Genomic DNA, 19,691 nt, shown 5'->3' on the forward strand with positions numbered 1-19,691 from the left:
CTGAATAATATGGTGATGGTTTGGTTCCTGAAAAAATAGCCAAACAGGGTTAAAATTGTAAAAAACTGAATTTGAATAGGGATTAATAAGCGTATTTTTGAAAATCATGAAAAAGCCGTCTAAGCCAGCTAATTCTTGTCAAAATAAATGTAATTGAGCATGCTGAATAATATGGTGATGATTTGACTCGTGAAAAAATAGCCAAACAGATTGAAAATTGCAGAAAACTGGATTTCGTTAAATTTTACTAAATGTCAATGCAACACCCTGTTTGGCTATTTTTTCACGAGTCAAATCATCACCATATTATTCAGCATGCTCAATTACATTTATTTTGACAAGAATTAGCTGGCTTAGACGGCTTTTTCATGATTTTCAAAAATACGCTTATTAATCCCTATTCAAATTCAGTTTTTTACAATTTTAACCCTGTTTGGCTATTTTTTCAGGAACCAAACCATCACCATATTATTCAGCATGCTCGATTACATTGATTATGTCAAAATTTAGCTGGCTTAGACGGCATCTTCGTTATGTCTAAAAGGTCACTAATAAATCGATATTTTAATGTTCTTTTTTGCAATTTTAACCCTGTTTGGCTATTTTTTCAGTGGCCAAACCTTCACTATATTATTCAGTACCCTTGATAACATAAACCACGAATAGAATCGACTGGCTTAGCGACCTCTTTTAACGAGCGTAAAAATGCAACCTTCGAATCATAATATGAACTTTCTTTTCGAATGCGTTGTCTTAGCAAAAAAAGAAACAGATATTCGGAATCAGCATAAAAAATTATATTAAAAAAAGTTCATTTCATAAAAATATCCTAAGAGGAGATTTTCCCTATCCATTTGCAGGTCCTCCTTATAAAAAACAACTAAATTGCTCATTAATTTTTTGTCGACAATCCAATTGACTTTCAATGTATCTCTTAGCCTTAAGGTGGCTGATTATCTCCTTGAATTTGCAATTAACAGTAACAATAACATTGCAACTTCAGCTTGAACCTGTAAAGAACAAATAGAATGGAAAAGGGTTAAAATGAATAAGCTATTTCAATAGATTCAAATAGCCTGAGTGAGTAATCAATTTTGGTTTTACCTTGATTAAATTCCATGTTTCGGCTTTAACGCACCAATAGACAATAAATAAATGTCTATCATTATTATGTCTATCCTACTGTCATTGCTCTTATCATAATTTTGCTTGATAGGATAGATGAATGAATCCAATGGTTTATTTCAGCAACTGCCTTTTCAAACTGTAAAATCAAAATACGAATCAATAAGTATACATTAGATTTTTGTATATTTTTTGATGGAAATGTCATGTTATTTGATGTAACATCAAATAATTAAAACAAGGGGGTCTACCAGTCTGTCAGGCTCCATTATTTCATGGTGTCTTACATGTGTTGTCTATTTTCAAACCAACTGGAATCGACTTGGAAGTTAAGCTATCACAATTCAACTTGACATTGGTCTTGATATGTTATAGTTTGTAATTATCTAATGGTAAATCAAGGGTAAGATTTATACAAAATGTATATTAAAATCAGCATTCATGATGTACTCACGTGTAATTTAGGCATGCGATGTGACGAGGAGGAATTAAAGAGGCAGCCTTTTTAAGCCTTCTTTATTAACTATTTTAAATACTTATTAATTGAAGTTAATTATATGATTAAATAATTAATAGTCACTTTAATTATTGTTTGATTATCAACTGTTTGACTGGTTAAGTTGAAATACCAGCTATTCCAACTCTGTTTACAGTAGTGTTGCAACAATATCATCGATACAATAAATAATATCGATAACAAAGCTAGCAATATTTATCGATAAGTCCGACAATACTATCGATAACTAATATTATCAAAAAATCTTACGTCCAGCTACAATAAAATGTTTTTTTCTGAAGCGAGTCAATAATTAATGAAGAATGCACAGGTTAATGTTAATAAACTAATGTTTCTAAGCTCACTGCCTGGTTCTCTGATTAAGTTTTCAATCTGCAATTCAGTCAATAGAAATCTAATAATCTAATCTTACCTATTTTTTCATATTAAATTCTATGAAAATAACAATATATTGCAATATTTTTCAATATTTAACGATATTTTTCAATAACAATATCATCAATAAGTATCGATAAGTACTCAAACAATATTTTTCCTATCGATAAATAACTTTTTTCAATATTTTGCAACACTAGTTTACAGCAAATTGTGGGAATGCTGTAATTTGTTCATTTAAAATCAATGCAAAAAACAAAGACATTAGAAATGCCGCCATCTCTTGATGGAAACGCTTTTTCCTTCATTAGACACTTCGCATCGAAGAGTTATACTGCTCTTTGTTTCGCATTGCCTAATGACATTCACAAAATTGTCCTGTAAGGTTTGTAAACAATCCTTTTATCATCACAGCAAACAAATGAAATTTTATAATCAGTTCGGCTGAGTTATCACGCAAAAATTTAAACATTAGTATCAATTAACAGTTCATGTTTCAAATGTGATTATTCTACAATTTCTTGTTAATTTGTTTGGTGCTTCCACAGTAATTTTGAAAACAAATTTCTCATCTTTCATTTTCCTCTTCAAATATTTACATTGTAAACTCATGAGAATTTTCACTCTTTTTTCAATTAGGTCCAGAGTGCGATCAAATTTACAACAGTGATATTTTCAAGAATGGAACCTTTTCATCTCCTAATTACCCAAATCCATATCCAGCCAATATTCATTGTAAATACCATTTCATGGGCAGAGGAAAAGAAAGGGTCCAGATAATGTTTTCTGATTTTCACGTATACAAGCCTGATGATTCTCCCAAAGAGTAAGTATAATTATTCCCCTTTTAATGAAAATCCTTACAATTAAAAATCTTTATTAGCTAGTAAAATAACGGAACCATTGAAAGATCAAGACAAGATCTCAAAACTCTTGGATCTTTTGAACTGTAAAGGGAGCATTAGATGAATGCAAATTCATGTGAATGTAATTTGATGAATTTTGGGTTGTAATAGATCCAAGTTTCAGAAATTCCTCAATGCCTTTTGATTGATCTATTTCGAGGACAATTTGGAGCATTTCTGAAGAACATTCTGACTCTCAATTGAATCTGAAAATATTGCTACTTATGATAACTAGTGATGACTTCTTTCTGATTTATATTGATTACCTTAATAATAATTCTCTTATTTCTATCTTTTTTCATATTTAGCTGTGATGGTGCTGATGTTGTTATGGTTTTCATAACAATCAATGGACAAAAAGAACGATTAGATAATCTTTGTGGAGATACATTACCACTGCAACTAATGTCCAATGGTCCATCAATGACAGTAGAATTCAAAAGCTTAGATAACTCGGAACAATTTCGAGGATTCAAAGCTGATTATCGATTTGTTACAAGTGAGCATTTCAAGCATATCATTGACAATAACACAGGTTGAAGCATAGAACCATTAGTCTACAAATATTTTTAAAATTTTAAATCATTCATTCCGCCCATTATTCCTATTTGCGTCATGGTTGAACATTTCATTGAAGCATCTTGTTTTGATGATATTTGCTTAGTAAAGGAATTTCCAGGCCAATCTAAATTGTTAAAATTTTAGTTTTTTTGAGCTATTTCTGCTACTTTTCAATTTGTAGTCCCGATTTTGATCTCGAGTTAGATCTTAATTTTTCATTGATCTCATTAGAACCTGCGAGAAAGAAAAACGATGAAAATATATGAAAAAGACGACAGAAGCAGGATGAAAATGAAAAGGAAACATACGTAAGGATAAATAAGATGATAACCTGACTAAGGACAATGGATATCCAATTAACTGTCATCTTTTAAGTTAACTTCATGTGTCTCTTCTCATCCTTTTCATCAATTCTTTCATGTTACACTGTTTTTTTTGTTCCTCAGGTATTTTTTTTTCTTTTCCCTTATTATTATTTCTCATCATTCCAACTTCCTTTTCTTTCTCATCTCCAGATAAAATGAAGATCAAGTAGAAAAAAAGAAGAAAAGGAAGAAAAAGAAGATTCTCTTTGGATTTATAAACAAGCAGTTAGACCTTAGTTGGAGACTGAAGACTCTTATTTTAGACACTTGCTCAATAGAAGATGATTTTGATGGATTTTTTTGTTTCAACCTATTCTTACATGTCAACCAAGCTATTCACCTTAATCGATTTGGTGCCAAGCTTATTGTCAAATGATTAATCCGCTTAATTCGTTTTCAACTATCAGTATAATCTTTAAATTTTCAATTACATTACCCATTGATTTTATCATGTTAATTGAGGTTGAATTGAGACTAGAATTGACCCAGATTATTGTTCATGATGAAAACACCTGAATATACCATTCTTACAAAAGCTGATTAGTTCTTAATTCACCTAAATATCCAGTCTTAACGTTAACTCTTGTATTGTTTATTTAATTTCAATTTCATTCTTCTTCTTTTAAGTCCATTCTTTTTAGTTTTCATGATCATTGTCAACCTGAGCTTATCTTCTTCCAACCTTGTTAACTGTGATTAGCTTTCATCAGATTATTACCTATTTATGAGAAAAAGATAATTCTCATAAAATAACTGAAAATTTCCACCACAGTTAGCTCCATTATCCCGAAAGAAACTTATCAAAGCTAACCGACCAATGTTATTTTTTTGCTAATCAAAATCCTAATCAAACCTGAACATTCACAACTTGAACTTTGGCTATTTAATTCATAAGTGGAATGTAACCTTTCATTTACCTTAAACATATCAAGCTAAATATTTAGAGAAAGGTAATTCTGTTGCGTAAAAATGTGTAAAAATATGTTAATTAGCCAAACATTTATTCAACATCTGTTTGCATCCAAATTATTGGTTCACCAGTCTTTACAACTTATCCAAACAAACATGTTATATTATTATTGAACAAAGTTTAAACATTGCTTTTTTTCCTCCCAGATTTTGGTATAACTGCTGGAGTACAAGATTCACAATCAGGTTAGTTTACAGGTTAATCATTTTACTAAATAGAAGCAAATGAAAAAATTTTACACTTGAATGGGATAACTATTAATGGATTTTTTTCCTTTTGTGTTTTCAGTTTGTGGATTTATTTTCCGAAGCTCTGATCGTTCCAATGGCTCATTTACTTCGCCAAATTATCCTGGACAATATCCAAGGGACACTGAGTGTCACTATTTTTTCTTTGGTAATGTGTCTGAAAGAGCTCATATCACTTTCGCTTACTTTGATATTGAAGGTGTAACACCGTAAGTGTACTTTATTGAATTTTTATTTTACATGGTTGAATTTTGGTATTTAACGATTTTTATCTTACTTATATTTTAGGTGTACAACGGAAACAGCGAGTGATTATGTTGAATTTTCAAATTACAGAACAGTCGATAGGAAAATACCAAGACATTGTGGTGTTAAAAAGCCAAAAACCATTGAATCAGATGGAGACTTTTTCCGTATAACATTCAAATCAAATGATAGATTTGATGGGACTGGCTTTGAAGCTTTTTACCAATTTAGAGGACCCGAAGGTAATTGGTCTGAATGTTCATCTGTAGCTTTATTCAATATGCTTTGAGTAAAGTTACCCTGTTTCATATTCATTATGTTTAATTATGTTTCTTTTTTTGTTTCTTCTCTATCAAAGATGCCTTCAATGTTAAACAAATTCGTGGACTATCAGTTGCAGTTAGTTTTCATATGCAATCCATGGAAGTTTTAGTTTATTCCATGATAATGATATTTCAACTTGTGATCATCTTGTGAACAAGACATTTCTTACATGTAAACCTCATGATGGGGTAACGAGCCAATTATTAGATTAATAATTGTGTTTCAGCGGTCACCATTGGATTCTAGTCTCAGAGCTGTTCACGCAAAGAATTGGACTTTTGACTAAGGCTAGAGATTCTTTAGGGATAAAGTTTTTGTCACAATCAATCGGATGACAACGAACACAGTTTGATTGGAGAGATACTGGACAAACTGTTGATTTGGTGAATGTGCTAATAAACATCCAATTTCAAATGAAAGTCGAATGAAAATGTGAATCTTCAATAAAAAATGTATATGAATCAATTGAATCACAACTCGGATCAAAGTTTCTGATTAATAGAGCTCAATTCTAGAAAAATTAAGGTTGTTGGATGTTTTCCCCCTGATTTACTTTATTTCCTTCTTTGTACCAATAAGTTAAAAAGGAAAAAAAATAAGTCTACAAATTGTACTAGCGATGTTTATATACACGGGAAAAAATAAATATGCGAAAAGAATATTTATTGCCTTTTTGAATAAAATTGAATAAAATTCAGTTGTCTCAATCAAACTAACCAACATTTTGTCAAATTTTTTAGAAGTAAGAAAAAACCATTTCTGGCTCAACTCAAAATCGGTTATTCGTGAAAACTTTAAATGAAAGTAAAACTTGATTTAAATTCAGAATTTATTTCGAAACTTGAACCCAGGTGACAACTGAGGTATCGACCACAGTAGTACATCATAGAAAATTGACTTCAAAAATTTCCAATCTAATCAAGATGGAAATGTTTAGCGAGAAAGCGACTGATAATACATGAGAAATAAGTATAAATATAAACTAACAAATATTCAAAAATGAATATGTAATGTCTTTTTAATGACAATATATCTTTTAATGTCTGTTTATTGCCTTTTTAAAACAAAATTTAATAAAAATTCAGTTGTCTTAATCAACCTGGTTGTATCTTTGTTACATTTGTATCATTATTTCAGAAGTTATTTTAATTTTAACCATTAGGAAATAATTTTTTATTATTAACACGTCTTTATACAAGTTTGGTTTCTGTGCAAAGCTTCCAAGAGGATAAAATGATTTCAATTTCGTGAATCACAATTTACAAATATACCTCTAATGCACTTTTTTATTGGTGAATTGCTTTTTAATCAGCAATTATGGTTGTAAATACATAATACGTATGCGCGATAGTTAATATCAAAATACAACTGAATCACAGTGCAATAATTAAATTTAAATTTACTGAAGAGTAGAATTGAAAATATTAATTTCTATTCTTACTATCAAGTAATGATCTAGACATATATATTTATATATTTTGCTCGATTAGTTTAGATAAATACAATTACATTGCAATTGAAAAAGGTCCTTGATTTGATGAGAGCAAACGAAGAGACTTTAAGGGCAGATTTACATATTTCAGTGCCATCAATCCAAAGACTGCAACTAAAAAATCTCATTATTCGCATCCATTGAAGCCAAATTAGATCTTGACAATTTCAATTTATCCTTATTAATCAGATATTGATAATATTGAAATGAACCATGAGTTTTAAATTCACTAAAAAAGTAGTAACTTGATCAATCGTTAGATGGAGACGCAGATTTTTATCTTCATCCAATAAAGTCTGGTCTGGTTGATGTAAACAAATGTAACTGACATTTTTTGAATTGATATTGACACAATTGTTTTCAGTTTGGCTTAGTTAAATTATGGCAGGAAGATCATCACAAGAAGCGAAAGCTAAAACAACAGGTAAGCTTGTCAACAAGAATGATATGCTATTTTGTTATTCAACTAGCTATAAGTCTTTTGTTTAAGTATCATTTTGATTCTAAGTTTTCTTCTTGATCGTCACTTCTAGCCAGTTCGCTTCAAGAGGCTACCAAAAATTTATCTCAATTGGTTAGAGATAAACATCAAGTATCAAAAGACGTGGACAAATTGGAAAGGCTTCTTCACGAACAACGATTGCAGAACATGAGAGAAGTTGCAGAGAAATTGAAAGAAGACGATTGGAAATATATATCATTATCAAAGTCACACCACAGTTGATTCATTGTCATCCACCAATGCGGCTTCTTCATCTATACTGGGAATAGGGCTGGGAGCAATTTGCATATTCTCCTGTGGTAAAATTGTGAAAAGAATGTTTTATGAGTAAAAGTCCAAGAAGAAATAAAAAGTATATTTTTATGTAAACAAAATTAGTCAAAATAACACTTACCCATTTATTTGGTCTAACCCAGGTAAATATATAACCCTCTTGACAAGCAGTAACAAAAAAATCTTCTTTAAATACAAGAGCGGTTAATCTTTCATGAGCAATCTTTTTGCAAATTAAAGGTTCCAAAAGAGGTACTTCATCCAATCTAGGACATATAGAGGTTCCTAGAAGTTTTATTGGATCGTCGTTCAGTTTACTATGACTAGCTTTATTTAAACTGTTTTTATCACTATTACGCGAGGCGAGACTAAAATTCTTTTTGTGTTCCTTCCTTGTTTGACCATGTTTATTGGTAAAACTATTATTACCAGTAGAAGATGTTGATGAAGATATTGTGTTAGTAGTATGATCAGTGTAAACATCAGGATCCAAATAATTGCAATTATTGGGTAAACAGTTTCCTGTCTGGGATGGTAACAATGTATTGTGACATTTATCGGTAGAAGTTAAATTGGAACAATAAGCGGATTGCTGTGCCGAACTAGATACATGACTCGATGAAGAATTGAGAGGATGTTGCGACCCATTTGTTGGACTATGAAGTAAAATACTTGTTCGCGATCGACCAACAGGTTGTTTAATAATGTCTTCCGTTAATTCCCAAAGACATAGTTGAGTGTCTTGACCAACACTTCCAAATCGGTAAGAAGTGATAATTGACGAAGGTGAGTTACGACTGCTGTTGATGATTGGTGATTTATTAACAGTATTACACGTTAGGTGAGTCGAATGATTGTTGAACTCTATGGATGGAGAACCACAGTGATTTCTATTCAATGATGGAATAGTTGATGATGAGCTAGTTGATGAGTGATGCTGTAAATGATTTGAATCATTCAAGGAATGGCTAATATTTTCCGATCTAGTAGCTGGTGTTTCACTTTCTTCACCAAATGCTTCGTTAGCACTATCAACAGCATCTCTAACCGTTGTAGTATAAGGATCAAAGGCGACAACATTAACCCAAGATTTGTGTCCCTGGCCTCGAGCAATCACCCTTTTCTCTTGTAAAGACCACACTGTAACAAGATCATCTTCACCGCCAACAACAACAAATTTACTATCTGGACTCCAACAAATACATAACAAACCTCCAAAGTAGCTTCTTACTCGTCCAACAAGTTCCATAGTATCATAGTTGAAAACACGCAGAAAACCATCCTGACTAACTGTTGCAAGATATTTGGAGCAAGGTGAAAATGCTATTTCGTTGATTGAACCCTCGCCGATAACCCAGCGGTACAAAGGGTTACGAGTGCTTTTCGTCTTACAAGTGTAGATGGCAAAACCTTCCCCTTGTTTAAACAACTGGTAATGTGGTGTTGTTGATCCGCAAGGAAGATCCTCTTTATAAACATATAATTGTCCGCTGCTATGTGATACCAAGAAAAGATTCATAGAACCAGGAACCCATTTGATACAAGTCACTTTTGTCTTATCTATAACTCTCTCCTCATTATACAATTTACAGAATTCTTTTTTGATTGGATCCATTAATTGAATCTGGCCAGCAGATAGACCAACCAGTAAATGTACATTGTCAGCAAATACATTGAAATCATGACATGTTGGGTATAGTCCTTTATAACTTCTTTTGTCAATTGGATTATTGAGGTCGGTTGCATTTTTAATGCCTTTGTAGTTACAAACATACAGCTCTTTGGCTGCATTGAAACAAATTAAATCACCACTGAATGAACACTTAACCGGTGTATTGGTTTGCGGCGTATAACCAACAACAGTGGTTCTACAATTATCACCTTTAAATAGCTTATAAGTTCCCTCACGAGTCACAAATTGACATTTAACTGTTTCTTCTTTTCCGGTGGTTGAGGGATTCAATAAGGTTGCACCTGAAACAGAGTCTTGGCCAGCAGATGCTGAACAATTCATAGCTCAAAGAATATTCATTCACATTAATGAAACAACTCTATCACAATCAAATTCAAACGAAGCGAATGAAGATTAAGATAAACCCCAGACAATTAAAGAAGATAGCATTTAAAATACACCAAAACAACTTATGATATTATTTTTAAAACGCCATCTATTAATTGAACTTTACAATAGTATACGATTATTGCCATCTATCAGCTCAACTTTAAACGATAATTCAATTTTTATTTAAATTCTTATAACTATTAATTGTTCAACATTTAATCAACTTTAGCCATCCACATGAAGCATCGTATGCATTATAGATACAATGTGTGTTGGTTTTCCCAGTTAGCGCCACAGTGATCGAGAAAAACCTCAGATAACCTTATTTTTTGTGGACGTAATGCGAAGACTTTGTTGATTTTGGGATTGCGATTCTTTAGTGACCGAAAGGGATCTTCTTCTTCATTTCGCTCGATGATTGAGATGAGCAAAACTAAATTTCATCATCTGATTAAATCATTGCTATTGGTGAACTAATAATATGTAAATTCAGATCTGAATGGTTTCTCTTCGCTTTGGACTGATCTCTCGCTCCATAAATGCTAGTCTTATGCAGTGTTTCAACGTCTCTGTACATTTCGAGTAACTTTATTTTACTTTAAAATAATTTTTTAAAAAATATGTAACAATATTTAACATTTTCTCACTTTATTCCAGCTGTTAAAATGTGTACACATGTATTTCAACAATATGTTTTAGATAATCTTGATCGTGAATATTTTACATGAGCAATAACAACATTAAATTTTTTCATTTAAATTGATATTTTGTCAATAATTGAATTAAAATGCAACATGTTTAGATTTTTCATTTTAAACTCTAAACTGTTTTCATATGTGTAAATCTGGTATTTTTTTCAAGAATATTAATGCTTTCAAATGTTTTGTTTTTTCACCAAATTAAATCGGAATATTTTGATCACTATCAGTTTTGTGATAATCTAATGGAAGACGTGATTAATGTGAGCTTCACAATAATGAAGGCCTTCAAAAGACAATAAGACAAAAATGACAAATACGTTGAAACTAAACGGTCTCTATGATAACATAACATTCCCGGTTCTTGTGGTTAAACATCTTGATCTCTTTATATCACCATCTTGTTGGTTCAGCTAATTGTTCAACTCAGTCAAAACGTTGTGTAATCGATCAATAAAGATATCGTTGTGATTTTTGTTAAACGTAAGTGTTGTTCTAACTCTTAGTGCAGCGGCTCCTGATCCCCCACAATGGATACCTTTAAGGTGAAGACGTTTAATTACTTCATTCCTCAATTCAGGTGTTGCAAAATCAATAGCGCAAAAGGTTCCCACTCCACGTGATCGTGATACTAAGCCAGGGAAACGAGTTTCAGCCTCCTTCAATCCTTTCAACATTTCTTTTCCAGTTTCTTTAATCGACTCGAGTAGATTATCTCTTTTGATAACCTTAATTACTCGCTCAAGGAGAGCTAATTTAGATGGATCTCCAAGCCAAGTATTAAATATTCGAAAACCTTGATCTGGTCGAAGATGCGCTTTGTAGAAATAACCACCAGTCAGCATTTTCTTACTGAATGTAACTATATCTGGTGGATTATCAAGTTCCCAATGTTCATGTGCCCAAAATTTACCGGTAGGCCCACATCCAGTTTGAACCTGTATTGATGGATAAATCGTAGCATTTTACAATTAGTAACTGAAGTAAAATTATTAGATTGTTGTACACAAGAGCGTAATATAAAATCGCTAATAAAAGGAGCATAAAAATTGGGAAAATTACCTCATCGCAAATAAAAACAACCTGCTGAGATTTGGCAATCTTTTGGAGTTGTTGAAAGAAATATTTAGAGCCATGATTATCTCCTCCCTCTCCTTGAATTGGTTCAACAATGAGTCCAGCAACTGGGCGACCTTTTTTATTGAATCTCTCGATCAAATCTTGAATTTCTTCAAGACATTGGTCATCTGTGGCTTTGTTTTCACGCTCATTATCTTCTAATGGGTATCGATAAATTGGAAAAGGAGCAATGGGCCAATCGAATGAAGGGACATCCAATTTATGGATATATTTGGAATGAGTACAACTTAGGGCTCCAAAAGTTCGTCCGTGAAATCCATGTTTAAAGGACAATATGGTAAGATATGGTGATCCAGGATACTGGTTGGCTAAACATGAATCCATCTCTTCTCGCGTCACTTCACGACCATCACGAATTCGGGTTTGATACCAAAAAAAGGCTGCTTTCATGGCATTTTCAACTGAACAAGAACCACAAGCCATTGTTTGAACCTCGCTCAAACCTGGTGGAGCGATTGAAAGTAAAGAAGCTCGAAGTCGATCAACTAGATCTTTTGGAGGTAAAATACCAAGAGCAGGTCTATTGATGAAAGCAGAAGTATTTGCTGGATCTCGAAGAGCGTCAATTAAAGCTGGATGATTGTAACCCAATGGAATGGATGATATTTGTGAATAAATGTCCAGGAAAAGATTCCCATCAGCATCACATAAATAATTACCGATAGATGATTCATAGTCAACAAACAATTGTATTGGACTGGCCAACTGAATGGCATTCAGTTCTTTTATCAGCTCAATCGACTTTGGCCCTGGAATAGTTGCTGTTCGTATCAATGGCTCCTTAGGTTCATTGACTATGTCAACATCATTTGTCGCTGTTGCTGTAGCTGTGTGTTTACCTCGGCGAAACAAGTTGACGTAAAGGTTTCCATCACAGTTTGTGGCACGTTTAGCTGCAGCAGCAAATACATTGAGGTTACTTAAACGAACCATTGAACTGGCTTTATAATGACCAGTTTAATTATACGTTGCTTTTTATCCGTATTAGATTTATATTATCAAAGGAAATCTGGTAAAATGGAGTGATATTGAGACAGAGAACAATAATAAAACAAATATAGAGTAAAGATTATAAAGAGGATATGTCAACAGATTTCATTTCGTGATGTTTTCAGTGTAATAAACCATTTTCTTGTATTCTTTACTATCTTGATACACATTCATTGCTCTGTCTACCTTCTTTCTTGTTGATGAATCGCAAAGATTTTGTTGATAAAGGAGATTACGTTTTGCTGTGACTGACAAGGGGCCCTCTATCATTTCGGGAATGCTCAATGATGAGCAAAACTAAATTGAATCATTAGCAACTATTATTCTTGAACTAATCCAATGATACTTTGAATTTGAACACTTTTCTTCGCCTTGGACTCTGTTTCTCTATTGGTTATTAGAATAGCAATCGTCTAATTGATTGCCCGACAATTAAAATGAATTGCCATCTCATTTGATTACATTAAAAATTTAGATTTGTTTGTAATCCTTTAGTAATTGTAAGATTTTATTTACCTTGAAACAACAATTTTGTAAGCAATCAACTTTCCCTCTCACCCCTTTACACATCTTTCTTTCTTAAAACTGTCATTAGATAGCGACACTTAGATTTGCAAATAAACAACAAATAATTTGATGATTCAAGTCTTTCAGTTCAATTTAGATAAATATTGAATAAAACTAATTATATTTGTATTTGTAAATTATAAGTTTTAATTATGTGTTTTGATATTTAAAGATATTTACTTCTGAAAAACTACTATATTGTATTAAAGTATCTATCCATTTGTTTTGTTATCACAAGACAAGCTTTTGTTGGTAAAATCTTTTGAGAAATGTAAGTATTTTTTTGTCTCAAGATTTACTGTCACTTAATTATCAGAGTAATTTAGTCAAGTTTACCCTTTATAAAATGGCATCAATACTGCTCAATTTTTTTAGCTTTGAAATCAATTTATAGTAAGAAACTAAAGGCTTAGTGTTTCAACCATATTTTACCTGACTTTATTGAACCTCAAGTACATTCACCTGTTTAATTTTTGCTCACTCAGTTCTGACAATAAATTCAATGTCAACTGATTATTATTTTATATAATTCTGTTATCTCTATCTAATTGTTTCTGCTATAAAGCACCCATTCTAATAATTATTTCCTTTGTTTCTTTTTTCTTAAGGACCTGATAAACCATTATTAACCAGTAAACTTCTTAAAAGTAAGCAAAATGGATAGGGTAAATGAGCCTCTCGATGAGCCTCTTGGACAAGATTATTTTTACATCGATGATCAGGGAAACAAAGTTTATGTAAATACAGATGATATTGATGATCTTGAAAACGGGGATGAACTTTTATTATACTATGCTCGAAATGGTGAACTTACAATGGTTAAAAAGCTTCTTCAATCGAGAGAAGAAGATCTAATTGATTTAGACATTAACTGTAAAGGAAAAAAGAAAAATAATCATGGTTGGACACCGCTTCATCTTTCCTGCTACTTTGGCCATTACGAGGTTGTCAAAATTTTGCTTGAAAACAAAGCATCAGTCAATGTAATGAACGATTCAGGTGATACGCCGCTTCACAAAGCGTCTTATGTAGGACGGTTGGATATTGTTACTCTATTACTAGCCCATGATGCTGACGTGTTCACCAAAAACGCCGAAGGTAAAACTCCAAAAGATATTTGTCAAGATAATGAAATACTTGAAGCATTGATAGCAGCAGAATGCAATGATATGAAAAGAAAGGAAGCACAGTTTTTGAGAGCAGCAAGAGACGGTGATCTGCCAACAGTAAAAGAGTTATTGAATGATCTAAATCCAGTTAATGTGAATTGTAAAGACTTGGCTGGTAATACAGCTTTACATTGGGCTTCATATCGTAACCATAAAGAGATTGTCGTTTACCTTTTGCAAAATGGTACAGATCCAAATATAAGAAATAACAGTGATCGAGTTGCTGCATCATTGGCTTCATCGGTTCACATCAAGCAGCTATTGTTAAATATTCAACCGGTAACCTTTAATATGAATATCAAGACTCTGGCAAAATGCATGATTAATCGTTTTGAAGGACCTTTACTGCGTCGCGGTAAATTTCTAGTTCGTAAAAATGTTTGGGCTGTATTGGAACGAGGAGTGTTATCTTTCTTTTCCAACCTTGCTGATGCCAGTACTGGTGTCAAGAGAAGAGGTTACAAGTATTTGGAAGCGGCTGTGATTAAACCCAATCCTAAAGATGAAGTCAGTTTTACTATTTTTTTTCCTGATAACACTCAAACAGTTCTCGCAGTTCCTATTTCTTCAAGTCCCCTTTCCAATAGTCAATTAGACCGTCAAAAGTGGATAAATGCTATTACTGACCATATCGATTATTCTACTAAATTCTTGAAAGACGGTGTCCGAGTTGACGATGATGAAGAAGATGAATTACGAGAGCTTCTGACTGCTCAATCTTTGCAACCTCACATAAGCAGTGCCCAAGCTCATCTCGGAATCTTACAGAAACATATTAAAGCTTTGATGCAAGTTGTTGAAGAAGATATGGCATTTCTCAGAATCGACAGCGATAAAGCTCAAGCAGAAGCATCATCTTCCAGAGGTTTAGGAGCTTACTTTTATGGAGGTGCAACTTCAAATCCAAGCCCTTCCTCATCTAGAGAATTATATCAAGAATGGAAAAATTATTGGCCAACATTGAAATTTCATTTAGGGATAATCATGGAATCTGGAAATCACACAAGCTCATCTTTAGCTGAATGTGTTGGCTTATTGGCTAAGCAAGACCAACTTAGACAATTGATTGCTAAACGAAATCAAGAAAAGATCCGTGTTCTTGAGGAATCACTTCGTGTTTTGGCTAAAAAACATCACGAGTTTGAGCATTCACTGATTCAGTCCACAGTGGCTCAAGGATCTCGATTAACATCTTCAGAAATTGACGCTGACGAATATTACGATGCTTTCGGTGAAGATGATGATCTTTCAATAATCGAACATACAACCAACACTTCAGTCGCTAGTGATTCCAGTTCTGTCCAGAAATCAAGTGAAAATGGTGATACCATTGAAGAACCTAAACAATTTTTACCAGCATCAGATAAACCTTTACAAGATCTCAGTAAACGTCCCACCGAGTTGTCCAAAAAAGAAACCAATGAAGAGGAAAATTCATCTTTAAACGGTCCAACCACCCCATTATTAGAAACTTCATCAACTGAATCACCGATAACAGATATAGCAAAGTTTTTACCACCCATACCATCATCATCATCAGTGATAGCCAATCAAACCGTTGACGATGTTCAGCAATAAAGTGATGTTCGTAGACTGATGGAATGCTAGCACGGGATATTTGAGAACAAACGAACTTTCACGAGTGATAAACCAAGGAACAAAAAAGGCTACCATGAAATATAACAAAAACATGAAAAGCTCAAAATCTATCTATACATGAAAAATGCAAATAAATTTTTATTTTAGTAAATATTTTATTCATAAAACGTTTACCCGAATTTATTTCAAGTGTTTTTTTGGAGTAGCCTCAGATAATTCAGTATCGCGATAATTATTAATGTTATAGACTAAAGCAGTAAATTGTTAACTCTGCACAACCGTTGAAAGGATTGATTTGTCATTATTGGAACCTCTATCTCAGCAAATTTTATGCTTTAGACAAATTAGCCTAACCTTAGCTTAGTGAAATTCAGCTTTTGTAAATACACTTTGTATTCCCTTTATTTACTCATCTCAGGTTAATTCATCCAAATTATGTACATTTGTATATTTGATGAACAGATTGTTCTGACTTCAATCCAAAGTCATACTAAAAACAAATTTGCTTCAAATAATTATCAGAGCAAACTGTTCACAACAATATTACAATAATATCCAAAAGCTGGTTAAAAGCTATGGAAATTGTCTATTAATTTTATGTGCCAAAAGCAAATTGAGTAATTAACCGATTAATGAATATTTGCTGGTAAACTTGCGGTTATTAAATTTGCTAACAAAAAGAGGGAATTCAATTTATTAGCTAAGATTATAGATAATGACTAATGACTGATATACCGAAATAATATATTAATAATGAAATATAATTAGATAATTTATATTGGGTTAGTTTTTCGCGTTTTGAACAGAACCTTAAATAAAGTGGTTTTCAAATAAAAAATGCGACTAATTTTAATTTATTGAAATATTTAAGTTGGGCCAAACTGATTCCCTTTAAATCACCAACCAAACTTAATTTTTTAGGAGTGAATCCTTAGTAATGACTCCTTAAAGTCAGGGAAATGCTGGGCAATGAATTCAGGTTTAGCGAATTCATAATGAACAACTTTTTTACAAAATCCTGTGAATGGTCTGATATTGACGTTGTACTTGATCGATGAACGAATTGCTCTGAAGAAGAAAACAAAATTGAATTATGAATATGTCGATAAATTTGCGATTAAATTTATGATATTAGCACAATGAGCATTTCAGTCCCTTGCGGAACCAAATTAGCTAGGGTCAACCATTTACCCAAATACTGTTTAATAAGAAATTTTAACTATTCCTTACTTTAACTTACGATATTTGATTCAAAATATTGAATCTGTACAGCTTTGATTGGACAGGGTTCATCGGTCAATTTGGACTGCCAACTTAAGAGAAGATTCTGTTATTATTATTTCTCAGTAATTGTTGGCTTCCATTTAAAAACGTGAAACTGTAATTGTTGCAATAATTAGAATGATGGGTAAATCCAAGTCAACTCCAAGCAATAAAGAATTAGAATCCAGATTCACTCAAATCCTGTTGAAAATTGAATCATCCTCATCTCGTGAATTGAAAAGTATCAAGAGATTGCAAATAAACAGAAGATTTTATAAGAATCTTGGAGAAGTTGATCTCAATTTGATACAATATTTAACCGTTTTTCCTCATATCAAAAACAATGCATTGTTAATCAAAACTGATTCAAGACACCATTGAGCTTGAATTTACTGAACCTAAATTGGCTGATAGAGATGTCAACCAGACAGACTTCATTTTGACTGGTTAATCCTAAATTGCATTCCCTTTCAGGTTAACTCTTCTAGTTTACCTTAAACCAACCTCAGGGAATCGTCTAGTTTTTTTTGTCCATTTTATTAGATTGATTAAATGGCCATTTGATATTCATATAGAACTGGCTCTCACTCGCTTAAAAAGAGAAAGTACCAAACGATTTCTAATATATCGAAATGAAAGAGTGCAAAGATCGTCTCGAGAAAAGAAAGTAAACCCAAAGATTTTTGCATCTTAAATTAGTTACTTCGATACTTTTGTCCTGATTATTATAACATTTTTGCGGATTGAAACTAATATATCGATGCTAAACATCTTGAAAGAAGCAACTCAATACTGCAACAAATAATTTAACAAACAAGTAGAATCACAATGTTTTGACAATTTTGACTATTAATAAATTAACAAGTCAATGGAATATAACTCCGTCAATCAGCAGCATCAATCTTGGTTTGCAAACTTATAAACTTATAAACAACTTGATGATGAATATTATTTGAAATGCATTGATCTGGCTTGTCTGTTTTATTTTATCCTGGTTTCTCATTCAAACGACGATTTGATAAGTATCTAGGCGTCTACCTTGATCGAACATGCAAAACAAAAAAAACATTCGTGTACTTTGAACCGAAAGAACAGTAGCACAAAAAAGAACCTGCGGTAAACTTGCATTACACTGACTTATCGATCATGAACAATACAATGATCTTAACTATCAGAATCATGGTTATCGTGAAAGAGAAAATTGGAACAATCTAAACTATTAGTTAGTTAGTCAATACTAAACAGTCAACCTGTGAATTATTGCAATGAAAATGTACGTTTTTGTGCTTCTTTTAAGTGTTCTTGTGGCTGTTGGACAGTCTACGAAGATTGATGGACCTTGTCCAATCAAGATAAAACAAATTGAAACCTTTGATCCAAACAGAGTAAGTCAATGTAAAGAATAGTGAATATTTTTATGTTAACTGTTCACTTGTTATAAAACAGTATTTGGGTAAATGGTGGGATGTTTATGCCAACTCTTATGGCGTTTGTGGCAGTGGTTATGGATGTCAATTGACTTACTATCGTCTTTACCACGAAGATATTCATGCAATCCCTATCAACTGGTTTACTGGACCAACTTACAGCAATGAATGCTCATTTGTAATCTACCAAACCGATTATGATGTGGATCCTCGTTTATTTTACGATGGAGGTAAGAACTCATTTCAAACAATGTTACGTACAAATGCGTTGCGATTGATTTAAACATATCCTTTTATTTCGAATAGATGACAATAGTATTTACGTTTTAGACACTGATTATGACAGCTATGCAGTTGAAATTGGATGTGCAAATGACGATGGCGTTACCCATGAAGGTTAGTTACTTATTAAATATCTGGTTAACTTCTTATGAGCTAAATTGCAAATCGATTTTTCTTCTTTGCAGAGAGAGTCGTTCTCAGATCGCGAAATATGACGATGCCAGACGAGGTCCGAGATAGATTGGTTAAGAAAGTAGTTGAATATGGATTCGCTAAACCAAATTTGAATGCTCATAACTACACTGGTTGTAAAGACTTCACTCCTACTCATTGAAGGAACAATTTTGATGTTTTGTTCAAAAACTTTTGTATTATTTAACAAAATTGTTTCAATAAATTAGATTAAAAAGCAACAAATTGTCAACCATCGATACAATTAAAGGAAATAAATGCAATAGTAACGATTTTTCAATTCGGAATAAAATTTAAAGCAAAGCCACAAATTTTTATACATTGTTATATTGCAAGTAATTGAATCGAAGTTGCAAATAAGCATCAGTCTCGATTAGCAAAGGCATATTATGAAAAATG

The 19,691-nt window shown here is 32.5% G+C and overlaps 5 protein-coding genes and 1 long non-coding RNA gene across 8 annotated transcripts in view; 3 read left to right on the forward strand and 3 right to left on the reverse strand.

The window, feature by feature from the left end:
• Nucleotides 1–6,348, forward strand: part of LOC107365236 (suppressor of lurcher protein 1-like) — a 29,889-nt gene extending 23,541 nt beyond the window's left edge. Inside the window, exons 6-11 of the mRNA XM_015932714.3 lie at nucleotides 2,657–2,843; nucleotides 3,231–3,421; nucleotides 4,965–5,003; nucleotides 5,107–5,275; nucleotides 5,355–5,554; nucleotides 5,671–6,348. Of these exons, the coding sequence (XP_015788200.1) occupies nucleotides 2,657–2,843; nucleotides 3,231–3,421; nucleotides 4,965–5,003; nucleotides 5,107–5,275; nucleotides 5,355–5,554; nucleotides 5,671–5,789 (905 nt within the window). The 3' untranslated portion in view covers nucleotides 5,790–6,348. The remainder of the gene's footprint in view (nucleotides 1–2,656; nucleotides 2,844–3,230; nucleotides 3,422–4,964; nucleotides 5,004–5,106; nucleotides 5,276–5,354; nucleotides 5,555–5,670) is intronic.
• LOC107365293 (uncharacterized) lies at nucleotides 782–2,011 on the reverse strand. Of its 2 annotated transcripts, XR_001569400.3 has the most exons (4): nucleotides 1,580–2,011; nucleotides 1,413–1,511; nucleotides 1,105–1,264; nucleotides 782–1,010 (listed from the first exon to the last, which is right to left on the reverse strand). It is a non-coding gene; the product is annotated as an uncharacterized LOC107365293 (long non-coding RNA). The 2 variants fall into 2 exon arrangements; XR_001569399.3 differs by lacking the exon at nucleotides 1,413–1,511 and having other exon boundaries at nucleotides 1,580–2,003.
• Nucleotides 6,349–6,894: 546 nt separating the features above from the next.
• LOC107366217 (WD repeat-containing protein 20) lies at nucleotides 6,895–10,032 on the reverse strand. Its single transcript, XM_015933804.3, has 2 exons — nucleotides 8,025–10,032; nucleotides 6,895–7,924 (listed from the first exon to the last, which is right to left on the reverse strand). The coding sequence occupies exons 1-2, from the start codon at nucleotides 9,915–9,917 to the stop codon at nucleotides 7,838–7,840; spliced, it is 1,980 nt and encodes a 659-aa protein (XP_015789290.1). The 5' UTR covers nucleotides 9,918–10,032; the 3' UTR covers nucleotides 6,895–7,837.
• A 556-nt stretch (nucleotides 10,033–10,588) lies between these two features.
• Nucleotides 10,589–12,857, reverse strand: LOC107366226 (4-aminobutyrate aminotransferase, mitochondrial). The gene is made up of 2 exons (XM_015933813.3): nucleotides 11,726–12,857; nucleotides 10,589–11,601 (listed from the first exon to the last, which is right to left on the reverse strand). Exons 1-2 carry the CDS (start codon nucleotides 12,734–12,736, stop codon nucleotides 11,077–11,079), a joined length of 1,536 nt encoding a protein of 511 aa, XP_015789299.1. The 5' UTR covers nucleotides 12,737–12,857; the 3' UTR covers nucleotides 10,589–11,076.
• A 598-nt stretch (nucleotides 12,858–13,455) lies between these two features.
• Nucleotides 13,456–16,295, forward strand: LOC107368739 (oxysterol-binding protein-related protein 1). Of its 2 annotated transcripts, none has more exons than XM_015936619.3 (2): nucleotides 13,456–13,631; nucleotides 13,969–16,295. In XM_015936619.3, the coding sequence occupies exon 2, from the start codon at nucleotides 14,017–14,019 to the stop codon at nucleotides 16,105–16,107; it is 2,091 nt and encodes a 696-aa protein (XP_015792105.1). In that variant the 5' UTR covers nucleotides 13,456–13,631; nucleotides 13,969–14,016; the 3' UTR covers nucleotides 16,108–16,295. The 2 variants fall into 2 exon arrangements, with proteins under 2 accessions (XP_015792105.1, XP_089123956.1); XM_089267830.1 differs by lacking the exon at nucleotides 13,456–13,631 and adding an exon at nucleotides 13,662–13,812.
• A 2,319-nt stretch (nucleotides 16,296–18,614) lies between these two features.
• On the forward strand, nucleotides 18,615–19,517 carry LOC107368188 (bilin-binding protein-like). Its single transcript, XM_015935972.3, has 4 exons — nucleotides 18,615–18,776; nucleotides 18,838–19,048; nucleotides 19,125–19,214; nucleotides 19,286–19,517. Exons 1-4 carry the CDS (start codon nucleotides 18,657–18,659, stop codon nucleotides 19,432–19,434), a joined length of 570 nt encoding a protein of 189 aa, XP_015791458.1. The 5' UTR covers nucleotides 18,615–18,656; the 3' UTR covers nucleotides 19,435–19,517.
• The last annotated feature ends 174 nt before the right edge of the window (nucleotides 19,518–19,691 follow it).

The sequence above is a fragment of the Tetranychus urticae genome, chromosome 2 (genome assembly GCF_039701765.1).
Source record: "Tetranychus urticae isolate SD_2017Ah chromosome 2, NJAU_TeUrti_SD_1.0, whole genome shotgun sequence".
NCBI lineage: Eukaryota > Metazoa > Arthropoda > Arachnida > Trombidiformes > Tetranychidae > Tetranychus > Tetranychus urticae.